This window comes from Phytophthora sojae (genome assembly GCF_000149755.1).
Source record: "Phytophthora sojae unplaced genomic scaffold PHYSOscaffold_1, whole genome shotgun sequence".
NCBI lineage: Eukaryota > Oomycota > Peronosporomycetes > Peronosporales > Peronosporaceae > Phytophthora > Phytophthora sojae.
The window spans coordinates 887,307-907,339 of record NW_009258115.1 but is presented as its reverse complement, the minus strand read 5'-3'; the positions used below and the strand labels follow the sequence as shown (position 1 = coordinate 907,339).

Here is a 20,033-nt window from a genome sequence, read left to right as displayed (position 1 = left end):
AACAGTGGTGGTACTGACGAGACTGGCGGCACTGGCGAGCGCCTCGATGGAGGCAAGTGTGGAATTCGTACGCTTGCGACTCCTGCGAACGATGATGAGAAAGTCACTGACAGCGGTGAGGACGCTGCTGAAGAAGACGACGGTGCTGCTGGGGGTGACGACGCCGTGTCGGTAACCGGAACGTGTGGGTCATCGCTGGTAGGAGGAGCGCATAGTGATGCTGAGGAAGAGGAAGATGATGAAATTCTCAATGGTGATGATGTTACTGTGGCAAGTGTCTTGGTTCCGGACGAGCACGAGGGAGATGCAAGCCTGTCGCGCACTCAGTCACTGCAAGAGGACTTCGGTGAGACCGAATCGATCAAGAGGGTGCATTCGAGTGGTCATGCAGCAGCTGGCGAGATTATTGACGCTAGTGTGATGTTCCCACCGACCCTGCCGATGAATATCGGGAAGCGGTCGCATCGTGACGAAACTCCGTCGGAAGAGGTGCGCGTCGAGCGAGATGCAGCAAAGACAGATGTGAAGAAGACACGCACCGGTCTTCGCGAGTACGACGAGCGTCGCCGTCCCAGCTACTTGAAGGACTATGTGATGAACGCTGCGCTCAATACCTCGCGTACTCTGGACGAGAATGGACGACCCATAAGAGCAAGTAATGTGAAGATTCCTCGGAACCACCGTGAGATGATGCGTTTTAAGTGGCGAGAGTTCTTTCTGATGGGCGAAATGGAGGAGATTGCAGCGCTGAAAGCCAAAGGTGTTATCATGGAGATTCCTGGCGAAGAGATGCCTGAGGATGCACTGCTGGTGAATACGATGTGGGTGTATGACTTGAAGACGGACCACCAAGGATATGTGATCCGCTTCAAGGATCGCATTGTTGCACTGGGCAATTACCAGCGGCCCGGGATTGACTTTCGTGAGACGTTCGCCCCCGTTGCTAGGATGTCGTCGTTCCGACTGCTGCTGGCGATAACAGCGGAGCTGGGACTGAGTGTGTTTGGTGGAGATATAAACACCGCATACTTGAATGCTCGTCTGAGTATTCGGCAGTACCTACGATCGATCGATGGCTATCCCTGCAAAGTGAATGGGCATGTGTACGTGGTACTGAAAGCATTGTATGGACTGCTGCAGTCAGGTCACGAGTGGAATACGGAACTGAACCAGTGGTTTCTGGATCACGGGTACCTGCGATCTCTGACGGAGCCGTGTCTGTACTATCGTTTCGAGGGTGAGACGATTGCGTACGTGCCAGTCTACGTCGACGATATTCTCGTAGCGTCAAGCGACGAGCCGTACAAGGAGCGCTTGTTCAAGGAACTGAACGAAGCGTATGGGATCAAGGACCAAGGGCAGCTGGCGCAGTACTTGGGCGTTGAGGTCGAGCAGACCACGGAGCGGGTTACGATTCGACAGGAGAAGTACGCAAATGAGATTTTGAATAAGTTTGGCTACAGTGAGGCTCATGCTGTTGGGAATCCCATGGAAGTGAATGTGCGCCTGGCACCGAGCAGTGATGAAGTGGTGGCGGATACAAGCTTCCCTTACCGTGAGGCAGTCGGGATGCTCATGTACTTGGCCACCAGTACGAGACCGGATTTGGCTTTTGCGGTAGGACAGCTGAGTCGCTTTGTTGCAAAGCCGACCCCAAAGCATGTGGGCACTTTGAAGCGGGTGCTGAGATATCTAGCTGGCACACGCGACTATGGGATCACCTACTCGAGAGGGCAGATAGTTTCGAGTGAAGTGGTGCTGGAAGGATATTGCGATAGTGATTGGGCAAATGATCCTGAGCAACGCAAGAGCACTACGGGGTTTGTGTTTACCCTAGCTGGCGGTGCCATTGCGTGGATGTCGCGACGACAATCGATCATTGCCTTGTCCACGGCAGAGGCCGAGTATGTAGCGGCTTGTGAAGCAAGTATGGAGGCGGTTGCAGAGCGTAATATCTTGCAGGAGATCCTGCCTCATCACACTATCCGGCTACGGATTGGAGTGGACAACCAAGCAGCTCACGTGATGGCTACAAGCCCGACCTACAGCCGCCGCACGCGGCACATTGAGCTACGTTGGCACTATGTGCGGGTGCAAGTGCAGAAAGGAGCTATGAGCGTGTTCGCTAGGTAGCTGGAGATGGAGATGACCTCTCATCAACTCTATTCCTTGTCTTTTGATTGGTCAAAATAGTTTAGTTCACAACGTGACAACTGGAGAATTACCCCGTCTCCTTCTCCAGCTCTGGGAGCTGGAGAAGGAGAAAGTAGCTGGAGATTGAGGCAGTTCAGCCGCACCCACAATGAACGAAGAGGAAGCTGTACTGGTTGCTACATGCTCAGCTGTCGCACAGGTTGCAGTCCTCCTATCAGGAGAATCCGACGATGCGCCGCAAGGCCCTAAGGAACAGATTCGTACCGTGACCTCACTGCGCTTTGAGCCCATGCTACAGTCAGCCGCGTATGCAAGTTGGTTTGAAGACAATCTTCGCTGCACCAAGCCAACTTTCCTACGTATTGCTGGTTTACTACGAGATCAAGGTGTTCTGTTTGCTGCTGCCAAAGTACGGCAGCATAGCTTTGAGAAGAAAGTTGCAGCCGTGTCAAAACGAGCCCGCAGCAGGGCATCAGCTGCTGCAGTCGTCCACGCAAAGGAGGGTTGCTTCGTAGCGATAGACGTTTCACCAGTATTGGCCTTCTTCTTCTGATTCCCAACGCGGCGATGTGAGTCTTGGTTGCGGGCTGACGCAGCTACAACTCCGAGCGCAAAAAGCTGGCTGGGTGTCTCTGAATGCGGCAGCGCCAGCGAGGAAGTGCGGGCATCCAGCTCCGTTTGAGTAGTGGCCGGTGTCGCATACACAGTCTGGGCAAGAGCAACATCAGAGGCAGGTATGTCCAAACTGGCAGCAGCCAGCACGAGGTCGCCACTGGCTGACGGGAACGGAGGCGCAGCTCTCGGAGCGTCATCGGCAGCTTGGTCCATCTTGCCACGCGTCCGGTGTCTCGGGCACAGTGTCCCGGCCGACGAAGAACAGCAAAGTAATGAGAAGGAGAGCGAGTCGCACTGTGATTGGCTAATTTTACCTAGATGCGCTCTGTTGTAGCGAACAAGCTGGAGATGGAGATGCACCAACTCCCTGCAGATATCCATCTCCAGCTGCGTAGCGAACACGCTCTATTGAGCTGCACAAGGTGAAGGGTGAGCAGAACCCTGCCGACACGTTCACTAAGCCTCTTGACAAGAAGAGACTCAAGGCGTTGCTGTTGCTGGCCGGTGTTGGAAGCGTGGAATAGGCGAAGAGTGCTCTTCGAGGAGGGCCGTGTTGGAATGCATATCTGAGACTTGGTCATGGCAGTTGAGACGAAAGCTAAGAAGCAGAGAAAAGCAGGTCGTTGTATGGGAACGGGTAGGAACCCGTGAGTGTTGGTAGGAGCTCAGGCAGTGAGCAGCTAACGCTCCATCAATTCAGTCTTCATTTTATCCTTCGTAGGCACAAGGTGCTCGGATCCGGTGCAGGTTCCATTATGTGCATCCAGCAGCCAGGAGGCGCCCACGCTGTCCTCAATCCCCGCCGTCTCGCAGGCCAAGCGCTCGAGCTTCCGCCCCATCCCCGACCGCTACGAGACGCTCGGTCAGTGACCACAACTAAATGTAGACGTGCAGCTAGCTGTACCATTCCGTCACAAAGCAAGTTGCTCACTCTGTCCCTTTGTTGCAGCTGAAGTGCAGCAAGATCTGCGGTCCGTGCTTGCATTTTGAAGTGGCTTTTTGCTCCTACAACATATTAAAAAAACATTTGTTGTTTGTGTATTTATTAAATCATCAGTAAGGCTGGGCTGGAGTCGTCCTCGGAGTCAGTTCTTGCATAATCTTATTTTTTACTTGAGAGATCTTTTTTAACGCGAAGTGTACAATCGTCGTTGTTGTACTTTACCAAGTCCAACCAAGTAAACTCCTCTGTGCTACTCGACTTTTTACGTCGTGGACGAGGCTGATGTCTTTATTTTGTTTTAGCGATACAATGTAGTGGACAGGAGAGAAGAGTCTTGGTGGCAGATGCCTGCATGAAATTGATCCCAATGGCGTATTTATGAACCTGTACCAGGTAGATAGTGTAGCATCCTAAACTTTTTCGTTCGTTTTCTTACATTTTATCATTTTTGTAGAGCGTCATCTCTGTGATCGGCCGCGTGTTGGAAGCTTTTGACGATGACAACATCATCCCAGCGTTTGGGTTTGGGGATTTGACGACAAAAGGTGATAAATGCTTTCCGTTCACTTCTGGACGTGGATGCCACGGGTTTGAGGAGGTCCTGCGTCGCTACAATGAGATGCAGTTGGCACCATGATGTTTTCAATAATGAGGCACCTACTTATTTTGTTATCGCTGATGTTCCGTTTGCTCGTCCTCCATCATCTTCATATCTTACCCTGTCCTTAATTCTTATCGCGTTTTCAAGTTCTGATAAAACGTTATTTTTGACTGTGGCAATCTACTTGCAAGTTGATGCATTCACCTACTTAGACTTTTACAAAAATGCTTCAATCTACTTGAATTACTTAATTCCTCCATATGCGCACTACTTATTAGGGCATCTCCACCGGTGCTGAGTAAAACTAAAAGCAAATTGCCCTAAGATCCGTGCCTACAACGGCACAACCGTGCTAAAGACAGTGCGCAGCTCCACCGGCAATTGAGACTCGCAGCAAGCGCGTTAAAGCTCTTGGTTCGGCGCCAGCCATGGCGACGGCGCACAGCTGTATAGCCCTATAAAGGGCCCGACAGCACGTTGAGGAAGACCCAGGGATGACGTAGCAAGGGCGACACTGCGGTCTGTGACGCTTGCGCTGCTTAGAACGCTTGACTTGGCCCTACTACTGGTCGGTCGACATTTACATGTACTCAACCTTTTACTCAAAGCCTCCTCCGTTGGCAAACTTGTGCAAAACTTTGATCTGCGTAAAAAATGGAGCAATTTGCTCAGCATTTACTCAAACCGGTGGAGCTGTACAAAACTAAAACTATGATTAAATATTGACAGAAAAGGGGTAAAATTTAGTTTTACTCACGACCGGTGGAGATGCTCCTAGTGCTGATTCATACTCTTTCGTAAGACGATACTTAGCCCCAGAATGCCTATCATAAGACAAAGCGTCTTACGTTTTCCGATCAACGTGTTTTGACTACATCTTGGTTGTTGTATACCAGTGGCTACATTGCATATTGTCTGTCAAAACATAAGACAGTTTGTCGGACACTAGTTTGCGCCATACAATTGGCCAAAAATGTTCAGGTCTGCTCGCCACGACAGCGGCATCGTTGCCGCGGACGCGGTGGCAACGTTGAGCGCCGAAACGATGCAGTTGCATGATGCGGTAGGGTAAGTAGCCTCCTGTTCACACACGAAGCGATGTGCCTGTAGTTGGCCGCTGGCAGCAAGCTTAAATATCGGCATAATGACTGCACGAACGCGTGCATGCAGTCCGTGGAGCTGTTCCACTCAGAGGTGCAGCCGTTGAAGGGCACGGAGTTACGATGAAGTTTGTAGACGTAGACTAAGAGGGACAAATAGCTCGTAACGGTACTACATGTACATTTTAATGTAGTAATTTTTATGCTTGAGCGTACATCATAGTAGTTCTGAAGGCGAGGCAGCCAGGGAACGGTGTTGCCAGTGGGCTTCCCGAGATCCTCCGACCCCCTCTTACCTAATCATTACAGTCCAGCAACAAAATGCAACCACGTACTCTGCAACGGCGATAACACCTAGATATTGTACCTACGACGCTGAGGTGCGGAGGAGCTCCACACTGCTGCGCGGGCGCTCGGCGCGCGCCATATCGCTGCTGGGCTCGACCTTCGGCATCGGCGAGTTACTCGGTATCTCCTGCAACTAAGCCACTGCCTGCAGCCACGCTTTTTGTCGATGCTACAGCGTAGACTGGTTTGCGTATGCGCCCTCTATCCGAATCTCCATCTTCTATGTAGTGTTAGTACTTTACTGTAGAAAGGAGAGTTGGCGTGGTGGGGTGAACGACAACAGTCGTTCACGACAACAGTGGTGAACGACAACAGTCGTTCACCCCAGTAAAGCGAAGAAACATTGCTCCACTACGGGAACAAACGGTCGTATGATAACTGTGCTATGATGTCCTTACATTCCATTCCTGGCAAGTATATTTAAATCTTCTAGCAGGAGGTTAGTGCATGGCGTCAGGATCAAAAGCCCGGACATTTTTCAAGTGCGCTGCCTCTAGTAAAGGGGGCAAAATGCGCACACAGATGAATCAGTCCAATTTACGAGCCGAGATGCAGCAACACTCAAAACTACATAATACAATATTAACCAATGAAATTGCTACATTTGATTTGTCGTCAAACTGTCTTACGAATGCTCGACACAAGTGATTGACCATCCACGACTTACAGCAATTCGTACTCGAGTACGATTTATAGTCGTGCTCGATAAGTCGTACGAGTTATTGTGCTTTGCAGTTATTTTGCCGACCATTTTAGACGCTAAATATGGCAAAGCCTGCTCCTAAATATGTGTGAAAGAAGATACACGGCCTGCTAAAATTATGCATAAATCCACCTCCTCATATATATATCGACTTGGGAGGGCCTGTCAGCAGCCATGCATTGGCCCAGTACACCACCGTCCATGATCCCCAGCACATCCACCCTCTTATGCATAATTGCCGTGTGTGTAGGTGCTTGTGGATAAAAACCGACAGAATTGCAGCTGCACAGCCACAATTGCACTTTTGAAAGTGCAATTGTGGCGCTTTTAGCGTAATTCTAGGCCTCCACCCATTTATGCACCTCGATTTATCGTAAATCTAGCAGGTGGTCGTAATAATACAGCAAATCTCGCCTCATATTGCCAAAATCATTGCAAAGCACAAATACAGTTTGAAGTGCCAAAAAGTACAATATGTGTTATTATAATAAACCTGGCGAGATGTGCGCCTAAATACTTTTGTCCAATAAAAACAGAAACTACATAGTGATTATGTCCAATTAAAGCGAATATGTGGTCTACATTAAAGAGAAGTCGCACTCTCTCGCCAAACCGCAACACTGCCGCTCTGCTGGACATGGCGAGCCAGTCGGATCTCCAGCCTGGAGTCGAGGAGATAGCCGCATTCGTGGACGACAGCGTCTTCACTCAGTTGAGCGCGAAACTGGGGGACGCGAAGGAAGGCAACGAGGGAGCACTGGAGAAGAAGCCTCTTCGCATCGATGAGTATTTGAAAAAATATCGCGACGCGGGACTCCGGGTCTCTCAGCAAGAATTTAAGGGATGCAGATCAGAATCGTATACGAGTACCCAGACGTGACGGTCGATCTTGCGGAAACCATTACGGTCAAGACGGTGAAAGACCTCCTGGCAAAGTTTGTTCCGGAAGACAACCCCCTCATCACCAAGCTGGGTGAAGACGAAATGATTCGACTCTCGGATGCGTTCACTAAAGTCACGTACGTCGGCAAGGCCCAAGACGACCTCGCAGAATACCTGCGGGACTGCTGGAAAGAGTACAACCCTGCAAAGTACAAGGCGCCATGTGTGGCGGTTGTGCAGAGTTCCGGCTTCGGCAAGAGTCGGACAGTGCGTGAGCTTGCGCTCAAGGCAGAACGAGAACCGAACTTGAACCTGAAAGTTTTGTACATGTGCGCGCGTGTGCACCGATCGACGGGGTTTCCGGAGGCTACGAGTAAGCTTCGTGATTGGCTGTTTGACCCTGCCGCCTCCTCAGTGCAAGAGGTCGCCAGGCGATTGAAGGCGATTTACTGCTATGCGAAAGATCATTGGGCGGACGTTCAGACGGAATGGCTGGAGCTGTTTATCGACAATGCAACTGACAGTTCCGTGTGCGGCCAAGCTTTTGAAAGAAACAGAAATGATAAAGGCGTCCGATTCAGCATCCGTACCGGACACCTTTATCCAAACTACGGGTACCTCCACCGTGAAGGATCCAGATGGCAAAATGGTGGTTCTGGTGATCGATGAAGCGAGAAGTCTGCTGGCTGAGGTGGATGGCAAGAAGAACGATTTTCGTATGTTGCGAAATGCTCTTAAATCCGCTAACGAAGATATCGGCCCCGAAGGAGGCATTTTCGGCGTGCTGATTGATACGAACTCGCAGATCTCGGACCTGACGCCGCCTCTGTTGTTGGACCCATCTTCTCGGAAATCTGGAGGTAGTTTGGCATCGTTCGCGCCGCTTGTACTAGCTGATACGATGGACGCACACTGGGATGACTACTTTGAAGATGAAGAGATAAACGAGGGAACCCAAGTTGCGGTGGGAGCTGAAGACGAAGAGAAAACGAAACAGCAAGAACGTGCTAAGATAGCCATGTACAAGACCGTCGTAACTGGAAGTGACGGTCAGGCCTGGGAGGCGTTGAGGCGCATGGGCCGCCCGATGTGGTACAGCACTTACCCCGATCCAGCTCATAAAGTTCGCGTGATTGATCTCGCGGCGAATAAACTGCTACTGGGGATTCCCCCTTCGCAAAATGCGTACAACAAGGATACCATGTTTGGTGTCGCCTCCATGCTTTGTCGACTGGGTGTTCGACCGCATTCGACGTCGGCTTTGGCATCTCGGGCCCCCGCTGACTTCATGGCGATTCTCGCGTATGTGAACTTCAAACGAGAGGGTTACGTCACCAGCTACGCTTCGGACCCAGTGCTCGCCTTAGGAGCGATGAAAGTGTGGTATGAACTGAAATATGGTCTGGCAAAGTATATCCTGCCGCAACTCAAGAACCTCCTTTTGGATGAAGCGTTGGACACTGGTGGAGTTGGCGAAATTGGCGAGATGGTTGCTCGCATTCTGCTGCTTCTAGCGATGGACAAGTGTGTTATGGGGGACAAAGATTTTTCCCAGTGCTACCATACGATCGGGCAATTTGTACCGGTGCAGGATTTCTTGAACGTGCTAACAGGCCACGAGGAGATGTCGATATATTGTAAGGGGATGTACAACGCGGAAGATAAGAGACCAGAATTCAACGAGTGGTGCTCGAAGTGGGATGGTTGGTACGTGGGGTTCACCCACTTTGTGCAGTTGCAGCTCGAGCCGAATGAGGACACGCTTTGGTTTTTGCTGGGACGTCAGGCTGCAGGTATTTTCCCCCGTAACCAGTATGGAGCCGATTTGTTGATCCCGATGTTTAAGAAGAGATCCAACAGCAGGCCAGTCGGTGGGGAGACTACGAGGGGTGAACAAGAGGAGCATGAGGTGTTGATGATGTTGATTCAAGTGAAGAATCGTTCCCCAGTCGATGGTGGGTTTTCCAGGGCAGCGACGGAGAAACTATGCCCCTGGTTTGTGTTCGGAAAGAACAGTGATGGGAACTCGTCAGCGGGGAAATCTACCGGTGAAATTGGTGGGGATCCGAACCCGCTGAGCTCCACGGATGTCCGTGATACCATTCGCATCTACATGAATGTGCGCAGTAGAACGCGTGACGGCAAGTTCATCTATGCCACGACAATGAAAGACAATCTTAAGCCCAAGAAGAAAGGCAACGCCTCTGAGGTGAAGGAGGAGAGTCAGACGATCGGGAGTCAGGCGAAGAAGATCGAGAGCAATCCTGGCGTCTCAAGTGTGTCGAGTGTCTCGGAGGAGGAGCCTGTTTTCACGATCTGCCTCCGTTTACTCAACAGGGCCACCTACCCGTTCCTGAGCGACGGCGTGGCTTCCATGCTATCAGACATGGTGGAGTCTCAGTATGACCCGCTGGGGCTTGTGGAGGGCGACCTGGACTATCGCGATGAAGATGAAAAACGAAACAAGGACGTTAGTTCGTATGCGAAGTTGTCGCTTACCGCGACGCGCGACAAGTTGTTGCAGAACGCCCGTAAAGCACTAGCGTACGCGCCGGGTGACAAGGAAGAAGAGTGACGCTGAGAGTGACGTTGGTGGCAGTGGTGAGGGCCACTAGGCGATCAAGGTGGCGAGACGGAAACATCCAAGAAACGAGCACGTGAAAACCAAGAGGATGAAGAAGCCGTCCCACTAAACGCGCCAAGTGATCCAACAAGACGCCCAAGCCCACACGGAGGCAGTAACAGTACGTGCCTGGTGCCTGCAGCAACTACCGGTAGTTTTAACTACCAACAATTTGTTTTACTTGAGAGTACGCAGCCACCTCCAGTACGCTTCACCTTGCAGTCTTACGGAAGTAGCACGTCTTTTGCTGTCTACGTCGTCTTTACTGCTCTACCTACTCGTCCTGCAGGAACGGGTATTATAGTCCGTGTACCCGCGCGCGTCGCCGAGGTAGAACGTGTCCGTGTCGTAGTCGTTCACGGGCTTGTTGAGTTGGAAGCGCCGCACCAGGTCCGGGTTCGAGATGAAGTGGCGGCCGATGGCCACGGCGTCGGCCGCGCCCTCCTCCACGATCTGCACGGCCGACTGCCGGTCGAAGCCCGACGCGGCGAGGAGCACGCCCTTGTACGTCTCGCGGAACTGCCGCGCCGAGCCCTTCTCGGGTGCCAGCGGGTCACGCACGTGGTAGCCACGCGGCTCGATCAGGTGCGCGTAGGCCAGGTCGTAGTTGTTGAGCCTGTTCAGCACGTACGTGTAGGTGGCGACGGGGTCCGAGTCCTTGTCGCCGAAGCTGCCGCCGAACGGGGACAGTCGGATGCCCACCTTGGACGAGTCCAGACTCTCGAGGATGGCCTCCAGTGCCTCGAACAGGAAGCGCGCGCGGTTCTCGACGCTGCCGCCGTACTGGTCGGCGCGGTCGTTGATGCCGTCGTGCAGGAACTGCTCCAGCAAGTAGCCGTTGGCGGCGTGCAGCTCGACGCCGTCGAAGCCGGCGCTGATGGCGTTCTCCGCGGCCGTGCGGTAGTCCGACAACTGCAGGAACATCTTGCCGTGCACGGCCTTGGTCACGTGGCGCCAAGCCTCGATCTGCTGGGGCGCGAAGATGTCAGGGGAGCCCCAGGATCCGCGGTCCGTGGGCGTGATGTTGGTGGCCTCGGCGATGATGAGGCCGCCGGGCGTCGCGCGCTGCTTGTAGTACTCGACAACTGCAGGATTTCTCGACGTTTTCCTACTGCGTTTTTGACGCAATACGAACGATGTGAAAGTAGAGTATCGCGGCGATATATACGTTATGGACACCAGGGCCTCAGAGTTTTAGTTTTTCACACTATTAGAACGCCTAGGCGTTGTATTCGGATAGACCGCCTAGTAGGCGTTCTATTTTATTTCAATGCCTGGGCGTCTGGTACGGGGTAAGACGGTAGCAGGCATGCCCCCATTCTCGCCACCGCCGCCATGATACTACTGCCACTTTGCTGACTGTGTACTGCTGTGCTGCTTTGCAGGTGGACATATCCAGCGAGTTGAACTCCGACACTTTGGCTGCGTTCGTCGACGAGAGCCGATCAGCCATTGGCGAAGAGAAATCTTCCTATGATGAATTATCTGAAACAATTTGTCGACCCCAGCAACCTCCGGGGCTCCCAAAAAAACGATAGATAGCTTAACCCTATCGTTCCCAGAATGATACATCAAGTATCTTTTTAATGGTGATGTAGTAGCAAGATAACTGAAACAGCAATTTTCTGAGCCACGGCAGTTTCCTCGCCGTTTATGACCAATCATACAGCTAAGAGGGATAGGTAAAACCCCACGCTATTGTGTCTTCTGTAGTATATCTATCAACACTATTGTGTCCCCAGGGGCACGGGTGCGATCGTCGAGCACAACGCCAGCGGCAGCCGCACACAGGTCGCCGCCGGAAGTAGCGGCCGCAGTGCCGCCAGCGACATCGGCAGCAGGGTCTCGGACACGATGGAGGTGACCGTGGCCTTGGAGGACGCGGTCAGGGGCGTCTCCGCCGACATGGACACGGACACGGACGCGATGGTGGCGGGGGACTCGGGCAGCAAGCATAACGGCGGTCGCAGCGCCGTGTGTGCGCCGGCAACATCATGACCACGGACGCTTGGGCGTGACCGTTGTCGTGCTGGAGGTGGTCGTGGGTGCCTCCACTGGCACGGAGGTTGGCAAGGATGTGACCGGTGACCAGACCGCGTGCGCAAATGCATCGACAGTGCGGAAGGAGACCGTTGTAGAGGTGCCAGCAGTACCGTCAGCGGCATCAACAGCATGACGTCCTTTGTAGAGATCGTGTCCGTACGGGAGGAGATCGGAGGCAACTTCGTCAGCATGGAGTCGGACGCAATGGTAGCGGGCGACTCGGGCAGCGAGGGCAGCGGCCGTGGCAGCGCCGTCAGCAGCATGACCTCAGATGTGGTGGTGGCGAACGTGGCCGTGCTGGATGTGGTCTGAGGCGTCTTCGCTGACATATACACAGTTGGGAGTTATTGTTCGGCTTTGAGGCGCGTGGAATTTCTAATAGCATCCTGTCGGATTATACGCAGTGGAGTGTGGTTAGCTTGCCGCTATGGTGCACCAGTGGTAAAGCAGTATGTTGTCAGCCACGAGCTAAATCCGCATTTACGGCATCAAGACTAGCGGGGGCAGATGGAATAGGTGTGACTTAGTGCAGTGAAGTATAAATGGTTAGTTGACTTTGACTATCTTGAAAAAATGATGTGAGGTTACGCCTTGGTGGCTGCGTTAGCCTTCTTTTGATCTTGGCGGGCCTTCAGAAATGGGCGGTTAGCTACATAAATCGGAGAGGTTCGTCGCAAGTTGCCGTCGACAGTGTACACTTGCTTCGGCAAGTAAAACAAATGGTATTTCTGCCAGCAACTCCAAGTTTGCTGTTGGCACAGATGCTGCTTCGTAGGGTCAACAGGGTATGTGCGCTTGCACAACGCAACTCGATGGGTCTCGCAGTAGTCGGTTTTCTCGGTAGGATCTCTGCCCTCGAACTTGCACACAGTGCATTTCCGCATTGAGCGACTCCTTCCCTGAAGCACCTCCGAGGACGCTCTTGCAACACACGTTTGTGCGTGATCGCCCAAAGACTCGGATACATCTGTCGACGCCGCGGTTTGGGTCGTCATCGGCATTGTTGTCGTTGTCGGCTTCGCAGCATACACCATTCCATGTTCCCTATCCAGAGATTTCTTCCAGTCCCCATTGAACAGTTCTCGAACCAGTGATGCCACAAATGCGCGATGACTATCGCGGGCTCTTGACCTCGTTTGGGCTGTACCTCCCGTCGAACGAGACTCCTCGCTCTCACCACGCGCCAAACTATCGCAAATGTAGGCATTGCACCTGGCTATATCAAGCATGACCATCGCTAGTTTTTTATGCCACTTCTGAAATGAGTGGCCATCGGCTAGAGAAAATCGTGCACGCAGTTGGTCGAGCCGATCAACACCTTGCATCGCTGAATTATACTCGCCGACGCAAGTAGGAGCAGTGAAAGCCACACCCGATTCATTTATACGACGATGCACAGTTGATGTGGTCGAAGCATCGGCATTAGACACGACATTGACAATTGAGCCATCCACCCAACTAGCTGCGACAATATGCTTCTCTAAGCATACACCTTGCTTCATGTAGCCTCGCGGCTTCGCGTCCTCCTTACGAATCATCGTAAAATGAGGGAAATGCTTGCTAGATGTGCGTACAGTGCCACGACCATAGAGACCAATCGATCGTAAAGTCTTCAACAGCAAACAGGAAGTGTAGAAGTTGTCTGTGTTTACAATGCGACTGGATCCTTTCAAAGATGAAGTAACCGCCATGACGTGAGAGCGGATTTCAGACGACTTCGCGGTTAGATCAGCGAATTTCTGCACTTCTGAGCGTGAAATTACACCGTCCAGCCGATCATCAAGTTCACTGGAGCAGTGCAACTTGAAACTCACCGCGTACCACGAGGTAGAACAGCAACACACGTATAACTTGAAATGATACTTTCCGGTGGGTTTTTGTGGGTTGAAGACTATAATGTGGCGGGCGTACTGGGATCGGCAGGCAATTGTGGCCTCATCAACAGCCACGTTTCGACCGACTTCGACATGGCGCAGGCATCGCGATTTCAGAATGCTCATGAGTGGTCGTATTCTAGCTACAGGACCGCGCTTGATGTCGGAGGTAGACACCTTGGAACGAAAACTCAAATTCTTACGGATGTACAGGAATCTTCGCCATGTCATAATTGACTTCAAACTAGTAGTACGCGCTCCAGGAAAAAATAGTTGCTTCCTCGTCGTCCACCCAGTAATTTCTCATCTCACCCTTGTCGAACAGAGTCATGTACCAGAGGATCCCATCCGGATGTGTAAATAGCCCTGACGGTTGGCCAAGCGATGCTGTGGGTGAAAATGTCATTGATGCTATCTCTTCGACTTCACCAGAGCACAAAGGGCGCTGCAATTCTTTCCGCCCGCGAAACGCAAACCACTCACGATAACCACGCTCGTCCATCTCCTCAAATTCATCTGTCAGTGCAGGAATGTTTGATAGTTTGGGGACCATGTTGCACAGGGACGTCCAAGACTCTTCAAATTGAAGTTTGTCTTTTTTCCATGTTGGCAAACTGGCGGATACCACGGGTGATGATGGCTTCGGAAACGTGGTGAACGTGATCTTTTATTTGAAAAGCAGTACACGTCCATTGAACCTGAAATTTGTCGTGAGGAACGCTAACATTGTCAGCATTTTTTTCGCTTGCCAGGCTGTAGCGAGTCACCACACCAATCAAAAATGCTGCGCCAACGTCGCGTTACAAACTGAGCGGCATCCACTCCTCATCAGCCGGTGAACATGCTACGCTAGCATCAACAAATCTTTCGGCAGCCGCATGTGCTCGGCGAATCAACTCTTCTTTCATTGCCACAGCCTTGGGTTTGCTGGCCTTGGTAGGTGCCTTCTTGCTTTTCGTTTTCCGTTGCGCACCTTGGTTTTCGCTTCGGGGTGCCTTTGGAGCTGATTGTTCGGCAGGACCGCGCTTTTTTCGCTTAGGTTTTGCTGCCCCCGAGCAATTTGTAGCAGGATGTGTGGCGGCGTTGGTCTCTGCAGGTTCCGACGGAGCCACACTTGGCGTCAAAACACTCGCGGGGAGGTCAAGTAGGGCATTGGGTCGTTCATCACTTCTCCCTTGGTCCACCAAGTTCATTTTTGTAGCGTTTGTGTTGCAAAGCGTGCTGCAATAGCTGCTATCACCGAAATCCTTGGCGAATCCACCATTAGGGTCTGGGATATTCAACGAAACGCAGACATCATGAGAGCAGAAGTGATGGAGAAATTTTTTGCACCAGGTACAACTGCGCTCGGTTGAACACTCCATATTGCAGACTGCACATTGCGCACATGTACCAGACGATGCGGTGGGTGCGTGGTGATCTAGCTGGAGTAAATGGTCTCGCGTAGCTGCTGCATGTACGGGTACGACGCGCGCTGATGTTGGCGGTGTAGATACAGCAGAGGCAGCACCATCATAATCCTGAGAGGTGCTGGCAGCACCATCAAACACCGATTCGTGACAGCTTACTCCCGGAAGCGCGGCTTTCTCACAATCAACGTCGTTTGCACTCGCTCCAGGAACTCCGCCGCTACTACCACGTACATCATCTGCCGCGTTGAGACCAACATCGCCAGCCCCACATATATTAACGTTGTTTTGGTCGACATCAATTTCGTCATCGGGTCGCCTGGACAGGGCACCATCCGTATCACCATCCTCCACTACCAATGTCCGCCGATAGTGCTCCAAAAGCGCTCGTTCACCCAGATAATAGTCGATACCCTCTGTTCCATTCGAGTCACCACCGGGACGGATATAGCGGTACAGATCACTCAAGCTTCTCCCTGTTGGACGCTTTGAACTCCAACCAGCCGCACTTAGAACTCGCCAAACAGATCCAAACATCGCATGGTCATCCGCGAGGTCTGTATGCCGGTGGATACGCGTCAATATGATACCTTGCTCGAGCGCTAGGTAAGCAACGGATCGTACCTAGACCGGTGGGAGCTGAAGGTGAGATACGACCCGAGCGTCGTGATTGTTGTCGCTTAGCTGTGGGCTCGCAGGTGCTCGACCGCTGCTTCCGCTTTCGTGGCATTGGGTATGTGGTGGTGGACGAGCTCAGCTAGCGTACCAGTGGCTCCTTCACGGCAAAGATCTCTAACTGGTTTGCATGCATCGGTCTCGCTTGAGCCATTGGACCGAATATATTGTTATTTGTATGGCCATGTTCGAAGTGTTCAAAGGGACCGAACGTACTAGGCTTTGTATGGGGTGGTTCGACTCATCGTTGTATGTGATGTTAGTATGGTGGAGTTTGAACCCACCGGTGCAGGTTCAATGCCCGCCATGCGGAATGCAGCGTAGCTGTGCTGACAAGGTACCGTGCAAAATGCATCGGATATCGAGTGCGGGATGAATACAGTGTAATTACACAGAGTCATGAATAGTACGAGTACTCAAAGCGTTCAACGGTAACATACGGTACTTAGATTTACTCCAGTATTGCTACCAAATGTAAGTGCAGTAGCGGCTTCGGCATCGTCTCCACAGTTACGTTGACCCATGCAAACCCCATAGTGACGGTCCGAACTACGGTACACGGCGACAGTGGTGACGCCCATCGTAGATACACTGCTGCCAAGTGCCAATGCCGCCTGCGTGTCCCTGTCGCTGGGCAAATTGGGCGCTTGCGACGTCGTCGTCATGGCGACTTCAGGCTCCATCTTGACCCCCGATGGGACTCGAACGCTCCATTTCTAGCGGTAGCCTCTCTTGATCTTTGTCGCCGGTGGCACCCCGCTCCCTCCTGAGGCATCTACGTGCGGTTGTCCGTCGATGAGGATCGCTGGAAGCGAAAAAGGGCGGGAGAACGCCGTCCACCTGCAGGTCTAGTGGGCAGTCGTCCAGTGCCGCCTCCGACGCTCCATCTCGGGGTCCTGTAGCGGAATCTCGGCGTCTCGCAGCTGAACGTGGTTGACAGCCACACCCGGCGGCAATGCCGTGAGGAGAGTTGGGGGCTACGGGACAAACGACACCATCCCAGCGCCAGTTCTAGTAGCACTGCGTTATCGACAACAAATGCGCTGTTGCGGCGGTTGTGCGGGACGTGGTCGTCGGGTGGGTACACGACGGACAGCGAGTCCAACTTCATGCCCGGTGCGTCCCGAGGTCAGCGCGTCAAGTAGCACAGGCGGTCAGCAGCAGCAGATGCGTCGACTCACCGGCGCTGAGCGTGTGACGACTCCAACGACGCTGGACTTGGAGAGTGAGGGGCGAACTGGCAGGCTGGACTTGACCGCAGCGTGCATAGTATCACGGGCAGCCACGCGCCGTAAACGATGGGTACGGCCAGCACATGTGTACCACCGTCGTTCGAGGCGTGGAAACCGGAAGAACGGAGCGTGGTCAGCCAGGGACACTTGGGATCGAGCTTGCAAAATCGGAAATGAGCTCCGATGCGAGAAGGTCATTTTGATTCGGAGCAAGCCGATCAAGCCGACCAAACAACAGTGGATCGATTTGAACTAATTCCACCAATCACACTTCTTGTTGAACTTTGGCAGCCAATCACTGTCATCGATTTTTCGGAGACAGGTTTTGATTGGTCAAAGCGAAGACATGGAAAAAAATGTCAGCGCGGGAAAGCTTGAAAAGATCAACCAAAGCAAAATGGGCACCAAAAAGGCGAGCCTTTACATGTTGTGTAAACCACTTCAAATACCAATAGTCTATTTATGTGACATTATGTATCGCGACCGCTCTACCCGTTCTCCCTCGCCGAAACGCCCTACCATCGGCATTCCCCCAATCATGGTCTTGATGGACCTGGTCGGAAACGTCTCCGCCGTCGGCGACACGGATGCGATGGTGGCGGGCGACTCGGGCAGCAAGCACAACGGCGGCCGCAGCGCCGCCGTGTGTGCCGTCAACAGCATGGTCTCGGAGGCTTCCGCGGCGACCGTGGCCGTGTTGGATGTGATCGGGGGCGTCTCCTCTGGCATGGTCACGAACGCGACGGTGGCATGGTCACGAACGCGACGGTGCCATTCGGCTCGGGCAGCGAGCGCAACGACAGCGGCAGTCCGCACGCAGGTTGCCGCCGGTAGTAGCGTCAGCGGCGTCGCCAGCGACATCGACAGCAGGGTCTCGGACACGATGGAGGTGACCGTGGCCTTGGTGGACGTGGTCAGCGGCGTCTCCGCCGACATGGACACGGACACGGACGCGGACGCGATGGTGGCGGGCGACTCGGGCAGCAAGCACAACGGCGGCCGCAGCGCCGCCGTGTGTGCCGTCAACAGCATGGTCTCGGAGGCTTCCGCGGCGACCGTGGCCGTGTTGGATGTGATCGGGGGCGTCTCCTCTGGCATGGTCACGAACGCGACGGTGGCATGGTCACGAACGCGACGGTGGCATTCGGCTCGGGCAGCGAGCGCAACGACAGCGGCAGTCCGCACGCAGGTTGCCGCCGGTAGTAGCGTCAGCGGCGTCGCCAGCGACATCGACAGCAGGGTCTCGGACACGATGGAGGTGACCGTGGCCTTGGTGGACGTGGTCAGCGGCGTCTCCGCCGACATGGACACGGACGCGGACGCGATGGTGGCGGGCGACTCGGGCAGCAAGCACAACGGCGGCCGCAGCGCCGCCGTGTGTGCCGTCAACAGCATGGTCTCGGAGGCTTCCGCGGCGACCGTGGCCGTGTTGGATGTGATCGGGGGCGTCTCCTCTGGCATGGTCACGAACGCGACGGTGCCATTCGGCTCGGGCAGCGAGCGCAACGACAGCGGCAGTCCGCACGCAGGTTGCCGCCGGTAGTAGCGTCAGCGGCGTCGCCAGCGACATCGACAGCAGGGTCTCGGACACGATGGAGGTGACCGTGGCCTTGGTGGACGTGGTCAGCGGCGTCTCCGCCGACATGGACACGGACGCGGACGCGATGGTGGCGGGCGACTCGGGCAGCAAGCACAACGGCGGCCGCAGCGCCGCCGTGTGTGCCGTCAACAGCATGGTCTCGGAGGCTTCCGCGGCGACCGTGGCCGTGTTGGACGTGATCGGGGGCGTCTCCGCTGGCATGGTCACGAACGTGACGGTGGCATTCGGCGCGGTCGATGAGGCTAATAGGGGTGCTTCCGCGTTGGCTGGGCAGTGTCACGAGAGCGTTTATAGCAGCGGCATCGATAGCCGGGCTTAGTTGCCTTGCTGGCGGTAGGAGCGTCTTGAACCTGGTGTTGAGTACATTGATGGGGATGGGACCTTTGTGAAAGGTCGGTAGGTTATCAGGCGAAGAAGTATGAGACCAAATATCTTATGGTATGTATGGCATTATAGATTTCTAGATCTCGTGGCAACCCGATGGCAGACTTCTCGGACGAAGAGGACTTGCTGCTTTATCGGCTGGCAAAGGAGCAGGTTGATGCAGGCCGCCGAATTAACTGGCGGACTGTCTGGTTGGGGATGCCATACTGCGGGAAGACACAGCGACAGCTGCAGATTCGTCTAAAGACGCTGAAGAGGACACACGGCGTGAGCTTAGATTCTTTCCCAAGGAGATTTCGGGATCAAAAATCGGCACGGACGCGCTTAGTGGTGGCTACAAGTTGAGCGCTCCCGATAATGTTGGCAACGTTCATGACGCTGTGTCAAGTTTGTATGCCTCGGCCTTGCGTCAACCCGTCCATGCGCCGGATTGTCATGCTGGTGAGATTTCGCCAACTGGGGTTTCAGCAATACTGGCAGTCATTCCAACGCTTACAATCGCCGAAACTTTTGTTGACTTTGGATCTGGGATCGGCAACGTGGTTGCACAAGTGGCATTGGAGACTTGTGTTGGGAGATGCATCGGGATTGAGTTCCAGGAAAACTTGGCAAACATGTCAAAACTGCTGATTCGTGGCGCACGCGTGGATTTCCCGAATTTATCCAAGGTCACGATTCACGAGGCCGACCTCAGAGCGATGAGCCCAGCCGTACGCGAGGATATTGACGGGTGCAGTGTTTTATTTGCGAACAATATCGTTTTCGAGCCTACAAGTTTTGCGGCGCTGGAGGACTTTGCATCTTCAGCAGCAGGTTTGGTCCACGTCGTTGTCATGGCAACAATTTG

The 20,033-nt window shown here is 53.5% G+C and overlaps 10 protein-coding genes across 10 annotated transcripts; 6 read left to right on the top strand and 4 right to left on the bottom strand.

Annotated features, from left to right (window-relative positions):
• Positions 1-2,302: 2,302 nt before the first annotated feature.
• On the top strand, positions 2,303-2,512 carry PHYSODRAFT_463060 (hypothetical protein; the record flags this gene model as incomplete). Its single annotated transcript, XM_009515701.1, has 1 exon — positions 2,303-2,512. A coding segment is annotated over one exon (210 nt), but the record flags the coding sequence as incomplete, so codon positions are not given.
• A 23-nt stretch (positions 2,513-2,535) lies between these two features.
• PHYSODRAFT_320624 (hypothetical protein) lies at positions 2,536-2,982 on the bottom strand (the record flags this gene model as incomplete). Its single annotated transcript, XM_009515700.1, has 1 exon — positions 2,536-2,982. One exon carries the CDS (start codon positions 2,980-2,982, stop codon positions 2,536-2,538), a length of 447 nt encoding a protein of 148 aa, XP_009513995.1.
• Positions 2,983-3,525: 543 nt separating this feature from the next.
• Positions 3,526-4,349, top strand: PHYSODRAFT_472911 (hypothetical protein; the record flags this gene model as incomplete). The annotated part of the gene is made up of 6 exons (XM_009515699.1): positions 3,526-3,631; positions 3,719-3,744; positions 3,831-3,853; positions 3,908-3,947; positions 4,028-4,105; positions 4,167-4,349. Coding segments are annotated over 6 exons (456 nt in total), but the record flags the coding sequence as incomplete, so codon positions are not given.
• Positions 4,350-7,101: 2,752 nt separating this feature from the next.
• On the top strand, positions 7,102-9,921 carry PHYSODRAFT_320623 (hypothetical protein; the record flags this gene model as incomplete). Its single annotated transcript, XM_009515698.1, has 3 exons — positions 7,102-7,250; positions 7,319-7,874; positions 7,978-9,921. 3 exons carry the CDS (start codon positions 7,102-7,104, stop codon positions 9,919-9,921), a joined length of 2,649 nt encoding a protein of 882 aa, XP_009513993.1.
• A 318-nt stretch (positions 9,922-10,239) lies between these two features.
• PHYSODRAFT_474017 (hypothetical protein) lies at positions 10,240-11,049 on the bottom strand (the record flags this gene model as incomplete). The annotated part of the gene is made up of 1 exon (XM_009515697.1): positions 10,240-11,049. A coding segment is annotated over one exon (810 nt), but the record flags the coding sequence as incomplete, so codon positions are not given.
• A 573-nt stretch (positions 11,050-11,622) lies between these two features.
• On the top strand, positions 11,623-12,324 carry PHYSODRAFT_320621 (hypothetical protein; the record flags this gene model as incomplete). Its single annotated transcript, XM_009515696.1, has 4 exons — positions 11,623-11,651; positions 11,712-11,943; positions 12,005-12,066; positions 12,108-12,324. The coding sequence occupies 4 exons, from the start codon at positions 11,623-11,625 to the stop codon at positions 12,322-12,324; spliced, it is 540 nt and encodes a 179-aa protein (XP_009513991.1).
• Positions 12,325-16,818: 4,494 nt separating this feature from the next.
• On the bottom strand, positions 16,819-17,238 carry PHYSODRAFT_320620 (hypothetical protein; the record flags this gene model as incomplete). Its single annotated transcript, XM_009515695.1, has 3 exons — positions 16,819-16,947; positions 16,992-17,075; positions 17,152-17,238. 3 exons carry the CDS (start codon positions 17,236-17,238, stop codon positions 16,819-16,821), a joined length of 300 nt encoding a protein of 99 aa, XP_009513990.1.
• Positions 17,239-17,738: 500 nt separating this feature from the next.
• On the bottom strand, positions 17,739-18,663 carry PHYSODRAFT_257183 (hypothetical protein; the record flags this gene model as incomplete). The annotated part of the gene is made up of 2 exons (XM_009515694.1): positions 17,739-17,787; positions 18,167-18,663. The coding sequence occupies 2 exons, from the start codon at positions 18,661-18,663 to the stop codon at positions 17,739-17,741; spliced, it is 546 nt and encodes a 181-aa protein (XP_009513989.1).
• Positions 18,664-19,282: 619 nt separating this feature from the next.
• PHYSODRAFT_469336 (hypothetical protein) lies at positions 19,283-19,531 on the top strand (the record flags this gene model as incomplete). The annotated part of the gene is made up of 1 exon (XM_009515693.1): positions 19,283-19,531. One exon carries the CDS (start codon positions 19,283-19,285, stop codon positions 19,529-19,531), a length of 249 nt encoding a protein of 82 aa, XP_009513988.1.
• A 35-nt stretch (positions 19,532-19,566) lies between these two features.
• PHYSODRAFT_406998 (hypothetical protein) lies at positions 19,567-20,016 on the top strand (the record flags this gene model as incomplete). The annotated part of the gene is made up of 1 exon (XM_009515692.1): positions 19,567-20,016. A coding segment is annotated over one exon (450 nt), but the record flags the coding sequence as incomplete, so codon positions are not given.
• Between the last annotated feature and the right edge of the window lie 17 nt (positions 20,017-20,033).